Source organism: Melopsittacus undulatus, chromosome 9 (genome assembly GCF_012275295.1).
Source record: "Melopsittacus undulatus isolate bMelUnd1 chromosome 9, bMelUnd1.mat.Z, whole genome shotgun sequence".
NCBI lineage: Eukaryota > Metazoa > Chordata > Aves > Psittaciformes > Psittaculidae > Melopsittacus > Melopsittacus undulatus.
Window position 1 is genome coordinate 26,163,573 of NC_047535.1, and position 23,847 is coordinate 26,187,419.

Sequence of the window (23,847 nt, forward strand, 5' to 3'; positions counted from 1 at the left end):
TTGAAGCAGTAACAAGAAATGCAATAGCCTACGTTGTTTATGCATCCTACATGGCCTGTCACATACAATTCCTGAAATGCTGGTGCTCTCATGAAAAAGAGTACCCTGTAGTACAACTTGCTTAGCCAGGCACAACAACTTGTCCATGAGTAAACGAAGGCACATGGTCAAATGTAATGTTACTCTGGAATTCAGGGTATATATCTTGCCTTGCATTTGTGCTAAAAATGAAAGACTAGCACCTGACAGCTTGAGTATATTATGGGTTAAGAGCAGAGACATTCACTTACTGCAACTTAGCTGTCTTATAGCAATAACTTGTTCATGAGTCTGAGGCCTTAGAAAAGCAGGAAGAAAAAAAGTTGGGGACACCCAGTCATACTTCCCTGTGTCTTAAATACAGCGTTACTTTAATATAACAGATAAAACATTTGCTCCTCCTCTTTATTTCATCTATAGATATATCTTAGGGAACAGTTCTCACAACGCATGTAAAATAAAAAAGAGCCCAGCAGTCAAAAACCATCAGCCACACAGGAAGAAAAATCTCATCCTCCAAAATAACACTGATCCAACTGCTGCAAAGTGCTATAAATTCAGTATAAAACAGTCTATCATATGAAATGCAAGTACATATTCACAAGCACTGAAGAAAGAAATGTTCATTGTATGTCACCTTCAGTTAACACTTGCCTCTCAACTTAACATATTGCAATTCTGGGTTAACACAAAGGGCCAAGTTACTAGGCAAGGTCCAAGGAGTAGTGGTCCAAGCAAGAAGAGAAATATTTGCATCTTCATCCAGCGGGAAGCTCACAGTCACTGCAGGATCTTGAACATCCTTAAAAACAAGATAAAGTTAAAAGGGGGGCAGCAGGGATGCGAGTTTATGCATTAGTGAAAAAAATAAATATCTAAGAAGCAGTAACTTTTATTGCTATCCACCAAAACCCATCTTGCAACTTGCCTAGCTCATCACTGTAGTGGTGAAGCAGCAGCCACAACCAGTCCCAACATGTCTTCATTATATTAGCACAAACCGTCAGTCCAAAAAGGCCACAGAGTTAAAAATTCAGATTAGAACTGAGATTTTGGGAATCAGATACCAGAACAATGGAGAGCCTAGTGTCAGTTCCCTCAGGAACTCTTATAACCCCATTTTAAAAGTTTATAAGCAATCTCAACTGTCAAGAAAGTCAGCAGTTTCTCAGATACTGCTACACAAAGCCTTCTCCTACCTTTTCCTCTAGAGTAAAGGAGTAGGAAGAATAATAGTTGCTTAAGAAGATGCAAACTCTTATTAAGAAGCTGTTTAAGGATGAAGATATCTAAGCGTATTTAAAGATATATTTATTTCAAGGTATTTAAGGGTTTTAATTAATATTTAAGTGTAAATATTTAAAGATTAAAAAAATAATAAATCTCAGAGCAGATCTTTGTCAGATACTCTACAAAATTTTGCCTTCAGGTAAGTCAAAAGAACCAGTTGAAAACAAAGCTTTTCTTTCACACAAGTACAATCCTGTTCAGTATTTCACATCTCATATATTATGAAAAGCAGCTTGAAAGAGCAAGTCTAACCTTGGAAATATGAAATTATGTTTTTTAATTCATTATGAATTTTAAATGCCAAACAAAAAAATGGGTGCCAGGTACAAAGACCCTAAAACCACGAATAGGTCCTATCCCCTCATTATGTCTACAGCAAGGCTCTCTAGTTTCCCATGGAACAGTTAACAGCATCATGAGACAGGCAGCTATTTATGTCTAAGCTAAGGACTGCTCCAGAGGGAATTTTCTGGGAACATCTGGTGCAGTCAACAGTAAAACATAAATCTTACATAACTCTCATATCACCCTCAATACCAAGTAAAGATGGAGCTATCAATACAGTTCTGTCTCTACCAATTGTTAAATGACACTGTAAGCTATTCACTTCATTTTTCTGAAGCACTAAGTTGACCATGTAGATAAAAATAACTGGCAAGCCATAACAAGATAACATCCAGGCTGCCAAATAAATAGCATTGTATAATGTTTCAATCTGTTCACAAAAGTATACCTGCTTTCATCCAAAGCACTTCTTCAGCTAAAACTAATACAAGCTGCTGACATAGTTGACTCACGTGCACAGTGGATGCCTAACTCAGCTTCTCAACTTGCTCCTCATGTCGTATTATTTCTCATTATTTGTGTCCTGCTACTCACAGGATGGATAAACAGAAGCCAAAGCCTGCTTTCCACAGTGAGAGAAGTAACAGCTGCCTTACACCCAGAAATGACTGGTTTTGCCTAGAATAAATCATGTCAGCTTATGGACCCATAACATTTCAGTCTTCAAAATACTACCTCTAGCAGACAAAGAAGACAATCTTTGCATGAAGTGACAGAGCAGCACACCCTCCCCCCACAGACATACTACTGGTTTCAAAGTAAGAAATGGCATCTAAATATTTCACTAAGTCTCAAGAAAAGAAAAGAGCTTTACCCTATAGAAAAAGCACACACACACGAAACCCAGAATAGTTTTTGTGCTAAAGAAAGCTTACAAATCTGAGCCTGTATGAAGTGTCAGTTAGTATGTACAAGCAAAGTAATTACTGCAGTTGTCAGTCATAAACATCGAGGTATACACTTTCTTAAATCACAAACCCTTTATGCTTCAGTATGGTCTAATAACCCCTTCAGCAATATGCGAAGTTCCAGTATCTGTGTACTACAAATCTATTGAAATTTCTTTCCTAAATGCTACTTCTGGCCAAATTGGCTTTAGGCAAGACATGAAAATGACCAGATATACAATTCGTGCTAGTTCTCCATGGCAACAACCTAAGTGAATAGAGAGACCTGGGTGGAGAAAGGAAACGAAACCCCTGTCCAGAAACTTAACATGAAATTTGGAAAACTGAGACCCAAGTTCTGCCCTCACATATGCGAGCATAAATTTGTTTCAAATGAGAAGCTGCACCTACTGTATCTAGGCATTCATTTTAAAGGAACACCTTCTAAAACATATTTCCTGGAATTCCTCAATCTGAATTAATGATTCTCTGAAGAGCTATTAGCCTAGTGCTCTACAACCAAACAAAGCCTTTGACAATTCCTATTAACCCACTCACAAAAGACTTCAACTCTGTCAAGGACCTTCATTTTTTCCGATCTGCACAGACAGGGACAGCTACAGTTCTCCTCCAAGTATTTACCAGAAAAACCCAACACATCTTGCAAGCGCAGAGATGGAGAGTAATTTACCAGAGTAAAATGAAGTATGTACTTTATAGATCTGTAGGTAGTAACCAAAAAGAATGAGGAAGAAGGCTAAGATCAAGTGATCTGAATAAATACAGCAAAATATACTTAGAAGTAACCCATTTACCTAATTTTTTACTATCAATTTGCAGTGCAATAAAATGCTTATGTACCACCAAGCAAAAAATACTAGTTTTCCAAATCCAAACTTAAGACAATAGAGAAAACTGATTACAACATATAATGCATACGTATAATGACTCACCTTGTAATTCTGGTGGGACTCAAAGTTTGACAGTGGAGTGTTGCATGCCGTTGAAAAAGGCATGACCTTAACACCTCTATACACGAGTCCTTTGTCATACAGTTGCTTGAAAACCCACCTGGAAGTAAAGAAGAAACATGAAATAGCAGTTGGAATTTAAAATTTCATAAATCAACCACAGAACAGGGTTCTGCTTGAGCTGGAGTGCCATTCTGAATAACACCTTTCTTAAACAATCAATCATCAACTAAAGACAGTATTTGCAAGTCAAAAGGAAAGAGATAAATTGATTATAACTGTATTTCTGGCTGACTTTTACCTTTAGCTGATTCAGCCAGCTTGATTTTCCATGCACTGACTGCACAGCACATAGTATTTAGCTGAAACATAAGACTGTATTGCTGACAAACCTTTCTCAAGTTTCTTGAATACAAAGACCACCTGAAATTTGAACTATTAGTCATATCAGTCATAATTTAGAGAGAAGTCATGTAGTGACATGGCTGCTCACTTATTACATCACCTTAAGGACCTACTTACTAGAACAACTAGTGCTACAGAAGAGAGACAGATACAGGTTAGATACCTGGCAACCCACCCTCGATTAATCCTGACTATCTGAAGAGCATTTTTCACAAAAGGGCACAGCTAACCATGCAAAGTTTACATTAATGCTCTCCTTAATCAGCTCATCTCACTCTGGACTCAGTTCCAGTCCAAAAATCACAGTCTCACATTAAGCTTTAACTCTGTTTATGAAATCTTTAATACAGCCTGTAGCATATTTGGATCCTTACAGTGTCCCAAAATAGTCAAGACAGCACATAATATTACAATATAACAAACTGTGTCAATGCTCAAGATGAACAGAAGCTGGAAGAGAAATTTCACACAGCAACTCAGGCACCACCCATGGAAAGGACAAATCCCTGTGATTCTCTGTACCTGAATACTTTGGAGCTTACTAAAGGACCACTTCAACCTACTGTACCATCAATATCAGCTGATCAAGTCTCACTGACTTGCATGCTTAGACTCACTCTCTGCAGAGTCTGGTCATTTCAAATTCCAGAACCAAACTGTTAAACAAGGCTGACTTTAAAAGCTCCTTTACTCAAACTATGTTTCCAAACCATCCTGATCTCTTTTCTGGGTCCCTTTCCAGGTAAATGGCTCATTGCTAAGCAACCAGCCCCATCCTGGCAAGCAGCACTTCCTTCTGCAGACTATCATATTGAGCTTGAGAATCTGGACCTGTATTTAAGTCAGCATCTTGCCTTCTATGTTTGAAATTATAACCCTCAACACAAAATACAGGCAGACTATTGCACTGATTTTTACCTGCAACCCAAAACAAGAACATCAAAAGATATGCACTGGCCTGCTGCTATGGAAGTCAAACAGTGTCTTGACTGGAATAACTATTATCATACAGATCAGACAGTTGAAAAAAAAAACACAGGCTTTCATATTGATAAGACATGCAGACCACTTAGATTCATTCATGGGCCTCTAGAAGTCCAGAATTTCCTGCAAACAGTCACTAACATCAGAAAAAAAAATAATCTTAAGTCTAAGACAGATAACACCTCAGAGACCCTCAGCAGCATCAAGTTCTGCCACAGGGAGAACCAAACCCAGAAGTCTTTCAGAGCTGTGCACTCCAATGAAGGTGTCTTACCTTACACAGAGAGTTCAAAAGTAACCTTTTAATATAATAAATGTCACCCACAGGCAAGTTATGGCTGCCCAATCTCTAACCTATATTTGACACATAGCAGTGAGTGCATCTGTTTTACAACAGACTATCAACTTAAACTGGCATAAATATAAATCAGCCTTTTATTAAAAAATAATTTAAAAAATACATTTGTGAATATAGTTTCATCAGCTTTCAGCATACACACTGGAGCTGGCTAACTGCAGAAGTTTTTGTGCAAGTTAAAGATTTAAATGTATGCTTACCATCTCAGAGCATAACTACACAGACTGTGACAAGTGACAGCACTTACACTGAAAGTGTTCTATTTGCCTATCAAAACCAACTAACTAAACTACTTATAGAAAAAAAGCTCCACTTTATGTTAAGGACCATTTTAAGAACACAACACAGCTGTATATGTGAGACTAACCACAAAGTGCTGGCGTAAGCAGACCTGGGAGAAAAATGATGTTTGTTCCTCACAGGCTGTTTCAAATAGGAAGCTCCAGGAGCAGAAGGTATCTTGTGCGTAACTGCTACGTAGTTGTAAAAAGAAACATAGTCTGTAAGAGTGATGATTGCTGAAGCAATAACATAGCTTGCTACATCTAAAGCACATATCAGCTAAAACAATAACAAGGAAATGGTTATGAAAAGTGGTGACTGAGTAACCTGTAGAGGAATACTTGTCCGGCAGGTTTTCATTGGTTATCTGTCATAACACCCTTGTAAGCTTAAAGTATATAATCAAGCAACTTTGTTAAATAAACGATTCTGTACCTGCATGGAGTCTGTGAAAACTTACACCACATCTCTACTTTCTGAAGAACACTGCCTACTAACAGTATAGAAGAAAACTACTCAGAGAAACACTGAATATTTAATTTGCCTGTAAATATATAATTGTAAACCCAGAAAACGGTAAAGTCGGGAAAGGTGACCACCACATGGAGCTGCCAAGTTAAAAATCCAAGCCAGCATCTCCCTCTTGTGGCAATTCTGCCTTGTTGCAAACCAGGCGCTCCCCAGTTGTTCCACTGCTGAACAGAGATGGGCTTATGAACCATATCACTCTTCAGAGCTCACTCATTTGTATGTTATAACCCCTACCCTCAAACAGCTATTCCAATATAAAAAGTAGAATTACGAATGAGTCAATACTGCTGCATGATGCAACAGCTCTCACTGTCACTGCAAAAAGCTGTTCTCTCAAGAAACACCAAACTGGTTTCCTTAACAGAAAAGCTTCCAAGAACAGCTCTTGTGTGACCATTAGAAACAGCACATAGGAGATGACTCCCAGCCAGCTTCCTCCTAGCATCCATAAAACCCTCCTGCCCACCTAAAACAAAGCAACTCCTGAAAGTGGACATAGTTCTAATAGTCAGAGTCATTTACACAAAGGAGGATTTCAGGTCTTGCTTATAAGTTTTGAGACTTGGTATTTTAGACAATAACCCATCAAAACATGTTTTAACCCTTATGTTTGCAAAATGCTGATTATTTGCGAGAAAGAGGGTCTAGGTTTCTAAGTCAAATATGAAACTGGTTCTTTCTGAAAAGAAATAAGCTAAGAAAACCACACGGCTTCTTTCTACTGACAAACAGAAAACATTTACTCTCACAGGTCAGAAACCAAAACCTGTTCCTCTACTTTTGCCAAGTTTCTCCTCAAATGTAAATAAATATAGTTACATCCTCTTGGCTGTGGGAGCAGCACTTACATATTCCTTTACTGAAGAAAAATGCTGTTAAGGAAACTGTGAACTCAAGATGCACATTCCAGCCACTTACTAACAGAAGATCCGGTCCCTAAAGATGGAAGGCACCTTTAACTTCTAAAAAGAGTAACACATACTGAAATCTGTTGCTCCTAAAGTGTCATGAGGGGATGATACACAATAACCAAGACTGTGAGCTACTCTTACCATACGCATAACTTCAAAGAAATTAGAACTTTGCTACAATATTCATTGATCCAAGTCATATACACACCATGCAAACACCACATGGATGTAACTCCTACAAAGGAAGCTTTTGCTTCCAAAAGATATTGATCACTCAATGCAGTACTCAGAACACCCTCAATTCCCACACAAAACCAAACATTTCCCAGCATCTTCCACCAGATGGCAAAAGCAAGCTGCCCTCTTCAAACACGTACACTGACTTCACATTGAAGAGAAGAATTTCATCTCAGAGCTTCTCAAATTCTTAATGCCATTGCTTTTGGGTATCAAGTGATTTCAAGTGATTCTGTGTGCAAAGACTCAGTATCTAAAGACTTGCTAGAGGTTTGAAAGCTCCTAGCTTTCCAGATGTCATGGGTTCAGCAGTAGCTCATGCTCTGCCAGGGAGGAGGGAGAGATAGGGCGCCTGGTCTGGGCTAGTCGGGGAGGTATTCCATACCACAGCCCTATCTCTCCCTCCTCCCTGGCAGAGCATGAGCTACTGCTGAACCCATGACACCAGAAAATCAAAGTACTTATTGGTACCATTGAGAAGTTACTTTCAAACTCACAAACACTTTTTTCCTTTTTAAAGTAAAAACAAAACAAACAAACAAACAAAAAAAACACACCACAAAGGAATTGTAAACTCAGTTACTGACAAAGACTAAGAGCAAAGTGGGCAAATCATTACAACAGCAGGATCTAGAAGTGCATTATTTCAACATGTCCATGATAGTATAGATAAATGTACAAAATCATTGCTGTGTGACCTAGCATCAGTTCATGTCAAGATAAATGACAATTTAACAGCCTCACAAAAAAATTGCAAACACCACACTGTGAAAGAAATTCTATCAGTCCATCAAGCAGAATGCATCCAAACAGCACCGTAAGCAGCAGAGATTGAGGAATAGGTTCTCCTGTGATTCATGAGCAACACTTGAAAGAAAAGATGAAACCAAAAAGAAAACAACAATGAAAAACAGATGCATGGGGATGAAAAACAGAGACTCAACACTGAACATGAGTCAAGAAAGCATAAACCTAAGAGGAACGTTAAGTCCAATAACAAACACCATCAGCCTGTCTTCAGAACAGCATTTCTGAAAGACACCTTAAGACAGACAAGGAAGAGCAACTGTTCTGGGGCCTAGGAATCCCAACTACAAAAGTTGCCAAGTCTTATGTTCAACCATCAGTGAAAACTTGAAGGTCCCAGTATAAAGAGACCATTCTGTCCCAGGACTACCCTCCAAGCTGAAACCTTTGGATCAGTGTGTACAATGATTCTGGATCAATCCAGACGTGTAAAATACCTATACAGCAGAAAAAATACAAATATCTAAACTTGATGCTAGACTTAGCCCAAAGATTATCCAGCTAAGTAGGAGTTCAGTGTGCCTTTCTTCAAAATACAGGCAAGGAGATAAAACAACAAGGATTGGAACGATAAGAAGATAACAAGCAGACTAGAGCACTAAATGCACAAAAAAAAATACAAGTATAAAAAAGCCAGAGACAGCTAGTAGAAAAAAATGGTCAAAACAGCGCTCTTCTGAAAAGTATCTCTCTAAATAATGAGAGAGTCATAGGATACACAAAATGCAACAGCAATTCCTCTTAGGACCTATTGTTCTGAAATCATTCTGGTTAAGTGCTAGACAAACTACACATACGGAGGGGAGAGGAGGGAAATCAAGTCAGAAAACAATTTTTACTGCTTACACAGAAAAGTAAAAACAAAATAAAAATGTAATAATCCAGCTTCTTTGATTTTTTTTTTTTTGCCAATCATCCTCTCAAAGGAGAGTCCCCATTCACCTCCTCACTGAGAAGGGCTGAGGCAGCTGGGCATGGACATGAGATGCAGAGCTCATCCTGAGAATATAGAGTATGGAAACACAAAAAAAACCACACCAACCATCATGCCAAAGTGAAAATAAAGCAACATGTAAGGAGTCAGACAACCCAAGGCAAATGTTGTCTACAACCTCTGCAGCTTAGAAGGGGTGCAGTGGCACCCCAAGCCCTGATGCTAATGCAGAAGAAAGGGCAGGGTGGCAAGGCCAAAGGCCACACCTAATAAGGAAAGAAAATAATGTCCCCTCTTGACAATCCTAAAGGGAAAACTGAAACTGGAACAAATTAAATGGGTCCACTGGAAGGAAGACAGAACTGGACAAAGTGCCCCATCACCAAAGGAAGCTCCATACTGCATTTCCACAGTAAACAGCAGTTTTAGTGCACAGCCACGTCATCAAACATGTAGAATAACGATTTTCTACCGTACCTAGGGATGTTTCACATTCTCCCCCAGCCTATCTAGTGTTACCACAAAAGGACTTAAGAGAATATTCTTAGGGTATTCAGTGGAATGTTTCCACTACCTATGGTTTCACACCATATAAGCAAGTCATGGAACCCTAGAACAGTCTAGGTTGGAAAAGACCACATCCAAGAAAGGATGGAGATTCTCCTTAGCACCCCTTTTGCTGCTAGTGTATTCATAGAAACATTTTTTATGTTATTGTCTTTTATGATAGTAGCCAGATTAAGCTCTAGTTGGGCTTTGGCCCTTCTTACTTTCTCCCTGCATAACCTCATGATACCGTTGTAGTCCTGAGTTGCTTGTCCCTTCTTCCAAAGGTCATAAACTCTCTTTTTTTCTCCCCCAAGTTCCAAACAAAGCTCTCTGGTCAGCCTGGCTGGTTGTCTTCTCCACCAGTTCACCTCTTCGCACATGGGGACAGCCTACTCCTGCACCTTTCCTTCTTGAAGTATGTCCAGCCTTCCTGGACTCCACTGCTTTCCAGGAGTGCCTCCCAGACAACTCTGTCAACCATTGTCCTGGGTTCAGCAGTAGCAGTCATTTTTCTCCTTCTTAGTAGCTGGTGCAGCACTGTGTTTTTGACTTTCAGCCTGGGAATAGCACTGGTAACACCGATGATTTTAGTTACTGCTCAAATGTTTACTCTGACGAAGGACTTTCTGAGTCTCACGCTCCCCTGCCAGGGAGGAGGGGAAGCCAGGAGGAAGCAGACACAGGACACCTGACTCAAACTAGCCAAAGGGGTATTCCATACCACAGCACATCATGCCCACTACATAAACTGGGGGCAGTTACCTGGAAGGGCTAGACCACTGCTCGGGTCAAGCTGGGTATCGGTCGGCAGGTGATGAGTGGTTGTATTCCCTTCCCTTGTTATTTCCCTTACCATTATTATTATTGGTGGCAGCAGCAGTGGTTTGTGTCATACCTTAGTTACTGGACTGTTCTTATCTCAACCTGTGGGAGTTACATTCTTTTGATTCTTCTCCCCATCCCTCCGGGAGAAGGGCAGAGGAAGGTGGGAGAGTGAGAATGCAGCTGCATGGTTCAGAGTTACCCACTGGGCTTAAACCATGACAACCAGGCTCCTAAACAAAACAAAGTCTGACTTCCGGAAGTCCAAGGTATCAGTTCCACTGACACACACCCCCCCCTTACTTTTCTGAGAACTGAAAACTCTTTATTTCGTGATTGTTGTGCACAAGATGGCCTCAAACCATCATGTCACCCACAAGTTCTTCACTGTTGACACACAACAAGTCCATCAGGGCACTTTCCCTAGTTAGCTCCCTTACCTGCTATGCCAAAAAGTTCTCTTCCACACACCCAAGGAACTTCCTGGACTGTTTCCTCTCTGCTGTACATACTTCCAGCAGATATCTGGTAAGTTGTAGCACCCCCCAGGAGCACCAGCAGTGGCTGTGAGACTTCACAGCTGCCTAGAGAATGCTTGATCTGCCTCTTCATTCTGCTTGAGTGGTCTGTGAGAGACTCCCATCACGATATTTGCCTTGATAGCCTTCCCCCGATTCTTACCCATAAACACTCAACCCTATAGTCACCATCATTAACCCACAGAAAATCGAAACACTGTTTAAAACAGTTACACCCGAAGTGCAATAGCTAAATTTAGGCACTAGATGGCGAAAGGAAGTTGTTTAACCCTAAAACTGTGCCAAGGAGGAAATAACACTCACAAATTCTCACCTCTCTGCCCTCAAAGCTATTCCCTTCCTCCTCTCCTCAGCACTTCCCAGGCTGTTTCCTCAGCAGCCAGGGAGAATTGCTCCTGAGACGCAAAATCACAGCCAGCCTGCGAACTATGCAATAAGCCAACAGTAAGACAGTAATTCACTAGCTGTTTTTTTGGTTTTGTTCGGGTTTTTTCCAAAGCTCATGTGCTTCTTTCAGCCTAACTGTAGACCAGTAAAAAGTTGAAGATCACACGAAACTACTTTCAATTTCATTTTCATGAGCTGTACAAAAAAAATAAAACTATTGCTACATTGCATGTTTGTTCGATGCTAGCTCAAGAACACCTTTCTTGTTGCACCGCTTTCAGTGAAGGACATACTCCCTCTGAGATTCAAGCTGGCTGCAGGACGGTATGAATTCTGCAGAGTGAAAACTTACAAGTTCTATTCAAGTTATTTCAGACATGAAGAGCTGACTGTCTTCTCTACATGAGAAACCACTGCAGAACTACCTTCTAATGACACCAACCTTCAGCATTTCCTGAAAAACTCTACCTAAAGATGCCACAATTTTATCATTGGATGAAGTTTTGTTCCGAGTTCGAATTTAGCAGCCTGAAAACGTGGTCTACTGTCAGCCACCATAAGACGTAGCAGCACAATGCCTACAAAGCAGTTGTTTCCAAGAAATCCATTGCTGAAACGAATGAAAAAACAAAAAAAAAATAGAATACTCTCTAGCACCCTGAGCTTGTAGAGTATCTACAAGATACAAACCAAAGATACCTCTGGTTCCCGAGTCCTTAACTACTTCAAGACTAAATAATTTGAGTAAAATCAGCCACCACTGGAAACAATAGTTCCGAGAAAGCCAGAAATTCCACTTGAGATCACGCCAGAACTGCAAACCTCAGGAAGGGCTGGGGGGAGGGGGGGGTGAAACAACAAAAAACTCCATCTGAACAGATAGGTTCAGCTGATTAAAAAAAAAAAAAAAAAAAAGACAAAATCCTTGCCATATTTTAACTACAAAAATCCATGGCTGCCATGCTCACAACCATTATTATCATCAATGACTTTTTCCTGGGACAAAGAGCAGCAGTCTACTCCCACAGGCAGAACAAAACAAAATGATAAAACCACTCGACAGGCCAATACGGTCACCAGGTTACAGTCAGTGCAGAAATTAATCTGCTGTTTCTCTTTCATACTTAGCTGGACACTAAAGGTCTCAAAGAGGTTTTTTATATGTATATTTAAAAAGGAACTATTAAAAAAATCACATCATAGAATAGTTTGGGTTGGAAAGGACCATCAGATTGTCCAGTTCCAATCCCCTGCTAACAGGCAGGGATACTTCATACTATGTCATGTCACCCAAGACTGTCCAGCCTGGCCTTGAACACTGCCAGGAATGGAGCAGTCACCACTTCTTCAGGCAACTTGTGCCAGTGCCTCACCACCCTCATAGTAAAGACCTTCTTCCTTGTATCCAATCTGAATACCCCGTTTAAGTTTAAACCCATCACCCCTTGTCCGATTGCTACAGTAGCTGACTCCCTCTCCAGCATCCTTGTAGGTCCCCTTCAGATACTGAAAGCTGCTCTGAGATCTCTATGTAGCTTATCCAGGCTTGAACAGCCCCGATTTTCTCAGCCTGTCTTTGTATGGGAGGTACACTACAACTGCTTAGGTAACAATCTAGTTTTTTAATTGTACATTACCCTGTCAAAAGCACTAACTTCAGCTACAGTGCTCTCTTTTAAGCATTAGCTCCCTTAGCCTTGAAACCTGCATCCCACGCTCCTTTCCAATTCCCCTCCTCCAGCCATTCCATGCAAACACTGGTGGTTCCACCTCCTGTTCTACTAGAGAGCAAGCTGTCAACAGCACTGTAATGTGACCCTTTGAGACTTAGCTGACTTTCCAGAAAACACATTTTTAAAATCCTGGTTTTAAAACATGTATTTCATCACATTATTACACAGAAACGTAACAGCATCAGGAAGCAAAAAACTAAGAAGTTGACTGCCTACATATTTCCTAAAATTTCATGCCACAGAGATTTCAGATCCAAAACTTGTATTTTAGAGTCTGTATCCAGAGCAAGCATTAGAGGAGGTCACCGCTGGAAGTCAGATGAAAGACGGGAGATTTTCTTTCAAAGGGAGAAAAAGAAAAAGCACACCAACCAACCACAAAAGGCTTGAGCTGTTGAGAAAGACCCTGCAGCTAGTTCCAATCAAGCACGTTTTTTAAACCATCCTTGGAAGATACTAGTTAAACAGAATTTAAGATGCCACTAAGGATTTTTATAACTTATAAAAAGAAGGCTTATTGTCAGTCAGCTTTTTAGCTTAGATATGAAGGGTTTCTTCGGCTAACTTAAACATCTGCTCCTTTCTCACTGTCTTTTCAATGCTCACTGACACTTCAGCCCTCTACATCAGTTTCACAGACTTCTAAAAGTTCTGTCAATCCTTTAATGTAACTGTATGTAACTAACTATACAATCACAGGTTATTAGTAAAACTAATATTGAACTACATCAATAATACTTTAATATGCACATAATTTGCTTTTCAATGGCTTTTTGTCAGCATACGCTCCACTAAACTTTCCCCTGCAATTCAGTTTGTAACTCTATCCCCCAAATGACTGAATGTCACCATCTCTTCAGTGTTAGCTCAATTTGATCAGCCTTAATCTATAAGTCTTGTCATTTGGAATTCCAACAGTCACCCTGAATATAATGCCAAAATACTCAAACTTTACTTAGCTCTGCACCAGGAGCCCAAGACAGTTATCAAACTATGCTGCCAAGAAAAACATAACAGCAGATTCCCAGTCTCTAAATTCAGACTTGAAGAAGAGGTTTAGTGCTAAAGCAAGTTTGGATAGTTTGGCAATTGCAGCTGACAGTGTGAAGAACATAAAGAATGCAGAAATACAATGCAATTTCCTAAACCAAGCAAGGAAGATATTAGGAGATCTTCAGAATTGCTTTTAAATTCACATAGATTAGTAAATTTTCATGGCTCAGTAGAAGCAGTACTGTTGAATTTTATTGTGAAGAACCCTATCTTGAAGAAAAAGCATGTAAATTCTGTCACTTCAACATCAAGAGATTTCACATCACCTTAATTACTCTGCCCACTGTTTATCTGGATTTAGCATGTTTCAAAGTTCCAGTGATACATGAACTGACATCTTTACAATTATTGAAGCAGTCTTAACATTTCAAATTTATAAAGCATATATGCAATGTATGTAAGTTAACTTACCATACAGACTCCATGAACTCAGGATAAAGAGTTTTATAGTCATTTTCAAAATCAATCCAGCGTCCTAATCTGGTAACACTGAACTGTTAAGAAACAAACACACAAACTGGAAATTTATCATAATCTTTCAAGATGCCTTTCAATATTTATTCTGTGAAACAGCTTGATTAACTGCAGTGTTTCTCCCATACCAATGAAACACATCTAGGAAATATTTTAGCCTGGCAATAGTAACAAACAGTGTATTTAAACTGGCAAAGAATGAAAGAAGCGAAGAATGAAACCATGAACATAATTGCTTAGAAACAAGGTCACACAACAGGCAAACATGTTCAAGGCTACTGAAGAGAAATGGTGGATCATTTGCATCATTCATCAAACAGAAATGGTGGATCATTCAAGTTTCAGCTGAGGTTCAAGTGCCTGAAAATTGCTTTTGATTACAGTGGTCTTGCTTCTATTTTTAAAACTACTCACTGCAGAGCCAGTCAAAATCTAGACCACACAGTCTATCAGCTTTCAGTTATGTGAAAACATGATGTAATTTGAAGACAAAGAAATGCTGAAAGAAAGTGGTATGTCACGAGAAGTTATCAAAACTTATTCAGAGCCAACTACCCAAAGCTATTACAGGGCTGCCAACAACCACAAGACTGACAGATGTCTGTCCTGACTCAGGACAGATTATGGTCACATCTGCTGGCACAGAGTATGAAAACTAATGAGTAATAAGCTAGCTATGGGTTTCACTTGGACGAGTGGTACCCTCTTGCTAATGTCACAGCTATCAGAACCCCCAGCTCTGCAAATAACCACAGACACCTGTTCCAATACTGTTAGACACAGACCATGCTCAGTGTCAAACCAGTAAAGTGAAAACAAAGAAAATGAAGAAGCCTCTCACCTCTAATACTGAAATATATCAGTTTTGATTCTGACCTTTAAACCACTCTGACATCCCACTATTAAGATCCAAAGCCTAGGACTGATCAGTAGAAGGATCCACAAAGTTGATCCACTGAAAGGTCTTACACATCCAAGGAACCTTTCATATATTTCATAAGCTTCAAACATTCATTAGCCACTCCAGAGAAAAAATAAACACTATCTCCAATAAGAATGTTGGGAATGCTAACACTATCCCAAAATACCTGAATTTATTAGCAGCCAAATCACAAACAAGATACTTAAATTTAACTACTTTAATTATTAATCAAAAAATATATGTCTGTAAAAATACACACATATACATGCACAAGTTTTCGCACAAACCAAAATACAAATCTATTTATCATCTAAAAGACTTAAGTATTTGGACTAATCGGCACTGCAAAAATACCAGTTGCTGAAGACACAGTAAGTTAAAGGGAAAAAAACTATGGAAAACAACACATGAACCAGAATTAATCTTTATATTTCTATTTTTAAAAAGCAACTAAGAATCACTGATGATGTTTTTGAAATACAAGATTTCAGAGTATACATGAATGTTGTATTTTTGAAAAAACAAATTCTGTGCTTTTCATCCAGCCACTTGCTTAGATTTAAGCCACAGCTATTCTGTAATAGACAGTTGCAGTTTCTTTGGATACTGCCATTAACTTCAGAATGCACCCAAGGGCAAGAGGCAAGTGATACTGAAGTAAGAAATCGCTATTTCAATCAAAAGAAATACAGCAGGACTAAAGAACATACAGAGTGTTGTGATGACTTAGAACAGCTTTTGCATGAGGAAGAAACTAAAGAATTAGGGCTATGCTGGCAAGGAAAAGAAACAACCAATAGTGAAGATACAGATTTACTGGAAACTGTATTATAGAAGAGCTCTTCAAACTGTGTGTAGGAACGCCTTCATGCATATACTTAGATTAAAAAAGTAGCTAGAGAAATTCATGAGGGAAAATAAAAATATCTGTTGGGGATTATAAACTTGGGGGAAAAAAAAGAAAATTACTTGGCATAGGAAGGCCTTACGTCACAAAGGCTGGAAAGATATGGTCTGCTCTTTCACCCTCCCTCGGGCACTTGCTATTGCACGCTGCCACTATAATATAGCAGCACAGCTGGGAAAGCACCTGAGCCGCTCCTCAGCTCCAGAAAGCCATAGAAAAGAGTCATGTTTCACTTCAGAGACATATTAGGCTGACAATAAATAAAGTACTGGGCTAAATGTACTTTATTCTCGCCATGGTGCTAAGGACAAAGTTAAGAAGCATCAGATTCTCTGTATGAGACTAATATTACTCAGTTTTAGGAAAAAAACCTGTGCCTCTCAAGAAAATACCTAACCCACCTGCTTGGAACAGCTCTTCAATCTCAAGAGCCTGCACAGAGAAATGCTCTCCCTGTCACTATATTCATGTGATGCAAGATTTAGACCAATATTTTCTTGGAAGACTGAGGAACTTCTGGAACTTCTGCTGTTCCAGAAATACAAGCTACAGTTTTACACTTCAGCAATTACAAGACTGAAGGGAGGCAGAAAAGCCTGGAGGTTAACATGCATTTTCTTGATGAAGTTCATCTGAAAACCAAATTCAGATCTTACTTTCAATTTTCCAAACAGAGAAGACATGAAGAAAGAAATAACTTGTTCAAGATATCTGTTATATGCTCAATATATCTAATTAGACATTTTGAGCTTCAGGTTACCTTTAAGTAACTTTGTCTGGACATCACAGAAGTCTCCCTGTTCTGAGCCCCTAATGTTCCTTCTGTTCCCCTTTTAGGATCATCAGTGAGAAACATAGAAACTAAAGGCAGGAGATTTACGCAAGTAATCAAATAGACAGACGAATGAAGCTCACCCCAGCTGAAAATCTTCTGCACACACACAATTAGAAGCATACAGCAGGATATACATCAAGTCTTCACTTACCTCCCATTCCTTTGAGTATCTCATCACAATCCCTCTGCACTGGTTGTTGTATTCTTCAATCCCCATCTTTGCCACATCCTCTGGCCCTTTAATACCTAAGGTCTTATCAATCTCGTATTCCTGGGAACATTGAAAACAACCAGACAAAAAAAAAAAAAAAAACATGCTGTCATCAAAAGCTTTCAGGATTTCCCTGATTAGTTTATTCACACTTTGTGCATTATAATGAGGGTAAAGGGCCTCCTTTATCCTTTTGAGATTTCAGGAGTATCGTACCTGAACTAAGCAGGTATTTCAAAGAGTAACCCTGGTGTGATTGTTTCTCTCCTATCTTCAGAAAAAGTATATACATACCAAATAAACAAATGTTTATAGGAATTAACAGCGCCTGAAGAAAGGCAGGTGACTCACAGGAAGCACACACAAGTAGAAATCACCACACAGGAAAAAGCCAGAGCAACACAGCGGACAAAGAACTTCCTTTTTTTTTTTCTTAGCAAAAATCCAGGCACAAAAGCAGTAGAAATGTGATTGATAAGCAGGTAACAGCACGCAAATAGGAACCAACAGAAATATTTGAAGGCAGATTGATTACACATACCACAGGTAAGCCATGGCAATCCCAACCAAATCTTCTGTCAACATGAAAACCACTCTGATGAGCAAATCTGATCACTATGTCTTTAATGGTTCCTGCAAGAATATGGCCATAGTGTGGAAGCCCAGTAGCAAATGGAGGCCCATCGTAGAAGTTAAATCTATAACACAAGACATTCTGAATTAAAAAACTTAGCATCAAATCTTCAAACAGGATACCTGTATGCTTATGCTTCTTACATCTTAATAGGACAACATAAATTTCTTTCTCTTCTATTATCAGTCAGCAGAGGTACTACACTGGCTGTGGGACTAAAGAGAACACTTCAATTCATTGAGTTCCTTCTGATTGCTAGTTCTACCAAGATTACTACTGAAAATACCAGTGTGCTGCTCCACAACCGGCAGATACAGGAAAGAGCTGCCCTTGCAGATTTCTCTTATAACCCCACCAAATAGGAAATTAGTTTTATTACTACTGCCTGAAAACTGTTGATACTTCACAAACCGAAACACAAATGGTAGCTGACACAGAGACAGCAGCATTAGCCAAGACAATCTGCAAAGGAAACAGCTGTTGTTAACAGAACTGAGGCGATAAAAAAGTAATTAAAGCTAAGAAAACCTTGCACTGTCACACACAGCTGTGACAGCTTCTTAACAGGTTCTTACCTAGGTCTGTTCTTTGATTGCTTTAGGCATTCCTGGAAACAATTCAGATTTTTCCATAGTTCCAGTATCTTCTCTTCCTCTTTTGGAAAGTTTATGTTTTCTGGAACTTGTTGAACCATTCTTTCCCAGCAACAACCGAGCAGAGAAAATACATATTGAACACAAGTGAGAAAAAATGACAATTTATTGTCTTCCAAACCCATATCACCAAACCACATCCCATTTCCCCCCCCCCCCCCAAGAATTTGATTCAATACAGACTTTTTTTATTATGCTTCTTTTTTTGTTTCTTCCATCTAGTCAAGCCAACATTCTCTGATGCTCCTAAAAGCAGCTAGACTTCAGACAGCACAGTTGAAATGCACTGCTATGACAGATAAACACATGAGAAGAATTCAAACAGAAGAGGAAAAAGCTCAAATGCCTCAGCTCTGAGTCTTGAAAAGCTCTAACTTCCAGAAAACTGGCAAAACTAATCTCTTTCTGGTCTCTTCTGGGTGTTTTCCTCAGTTTTACAAGTATGTCAGAACTAAACTTCTTGATGGCCATTTCCTGAAGGTCTTTTTTTATTTGATGCATTTTGGCCACTAGAGACTAAAGCCATTCCTCAATTCTGGGTAAGTCGATGAAAATCACTATAAGCAAAATTATGTATAAGCAACATGAGGAAGAGAATTCTCAGCATCATTAGAAACAGACAATAGAGCTGTCTGGTGTTCCAGACATGCTAAAACATTCAAAGGGGTCACGTTTCAAGAAAATGCTACAGCAAACATTATGCAAAATCTTCAGGGAATAAAGATATTTAAGACAGAGTTCTGTAACAGAAGAAAACCGGTTAAGGAGGTTGTAACAGATGACAGCAGAGAAGAAATGGGCACTCCCACTACTAACTTTACTGCTGCTGCCCCATGGCACTTACACCAAAATGAGCTGAGCAATACAACAGCCTTAAGTTTTGTTTTCATTGTAGAATTACAACTAATGGCACATGGACAGAGTCTTCCAATTTACTCAGTCTTCTCAAATAGTAACCATAAGCATCAACAAATGCAAATGCATGAAGACAATACTTCAAGTTACAGTTGATAGGGCTGCTTGGTAGTGGTAAAGTTTCAAAACATGTACTTAAATGAAAACCAGAACACCAGAGAAATCATTACCTCAATGCTTGAACACTTATAAAGTGTGCCCCAAAATGAAACCAACAGACAAATCCCACCATCCATACTTTTTGTATAAATGACAGGTGATTCTTCCTGCTAATAAACCCAAATTATCAAATAAGACAAGAAATTCACGGAGAAATGGACAACCTGGGACACACATGACACAGCAGCTGAAGAGGAAATTACAGCATACACAACTTTTTCTTCAGTACAAAAGTTTTCTTCATATCTCGAAACACTAATGAGGCCATGCCATTTCTCAATAATTTGATCACAGCCACAAGATCACAAAAGCAATGGAGATAATACAAAAACCAGCCTTAAACATTATTTTCTACAAAGCAATTGACTTGAGGATTGAGAATCTGCACATTTTACTTCTATCAAGCTCAGCCTTGGCAGTCTACTGGTAACTACAAAAGTTTTGGCAACTGGCCCAGCTGTCAAATCCCTGTAATCTAATAAATTAGATGCAGGTTTCAAGGTTTGGTCTGTAACTGTGACCAGGCTATGGAAGCTGCTCACATATCACAGGCTCCATGCGTAAATCACAGCATCACTTTCGGCCCATTCCTACCAACTGAAGCACTGTACGCACCAACCAGTGTCCAGCAACCACAGGGCACAAATTCATATGCAATCTGATCAATATTACATAAGTTTATCATGTCATAATTAGGGAAATAAAAATTACTGATAAGAATTAATATGTAACAGTCACTATAGGTCAATTTTTTCAAGTTACAAAACAGAATTTGAAACAGATTGACCTAAAACACAAAACATTTCTAAAATCTAAGGCTCAACCTCAGCTCAGAAAAAAGGCAAAGAATTTTGTGTACAAGAAAAGCATCATCAGTTTATAGCCAGAGGTATGAATAAATCCACATATCTACAGCAAAACAGTTCATTACTATAAGCAATCTAGGTACTTTAAACAAAAATAAATAAATAAATAAATTAAAAAAAATAACCAAGGCCAACTCATTACTTAGAATGCAGACCGAGTGAAAATATCATCAAGTGATGTTACAGAAATCATTACACAAAAGCATCTAATAAAACAGCACTTTGGGACACACATTAGTAAACACAAGCACAGTTTGTATTCCTGCTTCTCTATTCATTTTCTGCTGACAAGAAATAATAAAGTTTGAAACAATACACCACTGGGGAACTTTTTTAAGTACACTCACGTTTTCTAAAAGATAGCAACATTCAATAGGAAAAGTGTCAAATTCTGTAGGTTGTACTACAGCAGTCTCAAACTTAGGCTGGGCTTCTTATCTAGAAGAAAAAAAATTAACAAGCATTAAAATCAGAAAACTCAGATGTTTATTTTATTTTCAACAGTAACATTTTTTTTTAATCAGTACATTTTTTTAATCAATCAGGATGTCACAATGAATGAAGCGAACCGGTATTTTAGGAATTCACTGGATTTAACACACATCACATACAGATAAGATGGTTAAAACGAAGTGGATTTCAAGATATTGCTAATTTTGTCAACAGAAACACAGAAAAGAGAGAGAACCAGAATGAACTAAAAGCATACAAACAATCTCCTAATTTCGAGGGGTTTATGGTCAATCTCTAATCCTTGTTCCAAGCAGCCTCTTGCACAAACTATTTGATGTAGGAGACCTAAGCACAAACTTCCCTTCAGAAGCAAGAAACCTTTCTTCACCTACAGATGTCCTCCCCAGAGTTACACAACATGCTGTTTTACATGCACACAGAACTTGACTCCCCATTTCTGCCTTTTCAGGTATTGAGCTTTGAGACAAGGCAGTTTCTGGGTAACAATCTTGTAAACTGTTCATTTGATAATAAGAAACATCCATTTTCTAGAACTGATGGAAACAACCAATTTTAAAATATAAGGAATAATAGATGGGAACAGAAAACTAAGCAAACAAAGGTTTGCTTCTGAAAACCTTGGGCTAATGCCTTATCTACATGGAATAAAACTCCAACACTAATCAAAGACCTGAGAATGGGTGAGGAAAAAAACAAACCAATCATGCACATCTAGCTTTAAAATCACTTCAGCTGAGGCATCTCATCCTACTCTAACCACAACTTTATATAAACCACCAGAAGGATACAAAGCTGCCACCGTCATGGTCAGTCTCCCCAGTACTGCAATTTGTAAGTGTAATTACTTCAGGAAAGAACTAAAACCATGGTTTTCTTCACAGAAGTGTGGGGGTTGATGGTAATATTGAAGATTTATATTTACACCCTATTCACAGCAGACTGATAATGGCCTGATTATTCCACTGTTCTATTTGATGGGTCACAAAACTGAGGAATTAAATTTTTCTTACAATACATACCAAAGTGAGATTAGAAAACTAAACCAGGAAACTATAAAATGATATCTTCAAATTTCTAAACAGGTAAATTAATTCTACTCAAGATAAGTTTGAGGACAGGCTAGAGAAAGTGTATCAAGATTAATCCATCTCAACATATCACTCAAGATGAAATACCATCAAAGATGGACCATAGCCCATCTGTCTCCCAGTACAGGTTTCTTTTTATGCTGAAACACTAATTAAAAACTTGCTGAAACAGTGAGTAGATTCATAAATACCATGTTCAGACCAAATATATTTCATACTACATAAGAACTCAAGTTTACTCTGTCTTATGATATCTGAAGCAATTCTTCCTTTTGTCTTCATACTGCCTTGATTAAAAGTATAAAAATCGTCATTGTCAAAAAAAAATAATATCTAGGTTATTTCAAAATAAGTTTGAACTATGTATTTAAAATAGACAGAAATTAGTGTTATTTGACTCAGGGAGCACTGCTGCTGTGTGCCAGCCGAACCCTGCCCTTACCTGACAGCTGCTTCCTAAGCATGTCATCAACAGATTGAAAATACCCACACTTTCTCCAGCTCCCAGAAGGCTCCAGGGAAAGGGGAGCAACATTTGCCGAAGACAGAGTATTACACCCATCACAGCTACACTAATTGAAAGCGTGCCTTCTCTTGTAAGTGTCCCCTCTATTATAGGGATGCTGAAGTGAAATGCTTATGACATATTACACCTCACAAGGAATTTTAGATTCTTTGTTCAAATAATTGATGAAATTAAACTTCGACTGGTACTGAAGTCTGCAATAAAGCAGCTGGTTAACCTTTAGTAAATAACTATTTTAAGTAATCACTAAACTCCGGAGTGGGGGGGAAATCTGAAGAGCATCCAGGGGAGTAAAATACATTACATGCAAATATAACGTTACACGTACAACACACATTTCGGAACACCTGAAAAGACGCTAACGCCGAAACCCGGGGGGGGGGAGGAAGGACGGGACACAGCCAGCCCGGCCGCTTCCCCGTTAATAGGCTCCAAAGCTCCGGGGGGGCGAGAAGAGAGGCACCAACTGCACCGAGCGGGAACGGAGCAGCAGCATACCCAGCGCCCAAACCATCTGCTTACACCAGACTGCCAGCAGGACCGGCACGCCACGTAAGAGCCGCCAGTTTTTTGTGACAGTCTAAAAGGTGCCTCCCGGCACCGGCGCCCGCACGAAGTGCTCCCGAAAACTCCGCAGCGCCCTCGGTACCCGACGCCGCCCCGCCCGCAAAGCTGTGAGAGGACTCCCAGCCTCACTAGCACCCCTTTGACCAGCGAGAGACAGAAAGAAGATGCGGGGGCTCAGGAGAACAGTCCCAAGGACCGAACCAAAGCTGGTCCAGCCATCACGGCTCACCTCAGTACAGCCTGGCCCACAATGATGCAATAGCGCCCGGGAAAGCATGACCGGAAGCACGGTGAGCACACCCGGCTCCGTCGGCCAATCAGCGCGCTGCACACTTCGGCTGCAATAAGGCGGCCTCCAATTGGGCAAGCAGACGTCTTGGGAACGCTAAGTCATGACGGCGTGGGGCAGAGTGGGAAATCCATTCCGCCCTCTCACCCTGCGTTTTCTGATTGGCCAGAACAGGACAGGGGCGGGGCCTGCGTCGGTCGGGGCCGGGGCCGGGGCCGGGGCCGGGGCCGGGGCCGGGGCGCCGTGTTCGGGTTTGGGCTGTG

General features: G+C 39.6%; 1 protein-coding gene and 1 non-coding gene across 2 annotated transcripts in view; both read right to left on the reverse strand.

Annotated features, from left to right (window-relative positions):
• Positions 1-23,591, reverse strand: part of LOC101881817 (isoleucyl-tRNA synthetase 1) — a 110,800-nt gene extending 87,209 nt beyond the window's left edge. The window contains exons 1-8 of the mRNA XM_005149384.3: positions 23,525-23,591; positions 20,988-21,078; positions 18,623-18,742; positions 17,955-18,111; positions 17,354-17,473; positions 14,476-14,558; positions 3,515-3,632; positions 694-841 (exon numbers count right to left, since the gene is read on the reverse strand). Coding sequence (XP_005149441.2) covers positions 694-841; positions 3,515-3,632; positions 14,476-14,558; positions 17,354-17,473; positions 17,955-18,111; positions 18,623-18,741 — 745 coding nt within the window. The 5' untranslated portion in view covers position 18,742; positions 20,988-21,078; positions 23,525-23,591. The remainder of the gene's footprint in view (positions 1-693; positions 842-3,514; positions 3,633-14,475; positions 14,559-17,353; positions 17,474-17,954; positions 18,112-18,622; positions 18,743-20,987; positions 21,079-23,524) is intronic.
• On the reverse strand, positions 20,281-20,415 carry LOC115946572 (small nucleolar RNA SNORA84). Its single transcript, XR_004080623.1, has one exon. It is a non-coding gene; the product is annotated as a small nucleolar RNA SNORA84 (small nucleolar RNA).
• Positions 23,592-23,847: the final 256 nt, after the last annotated feature.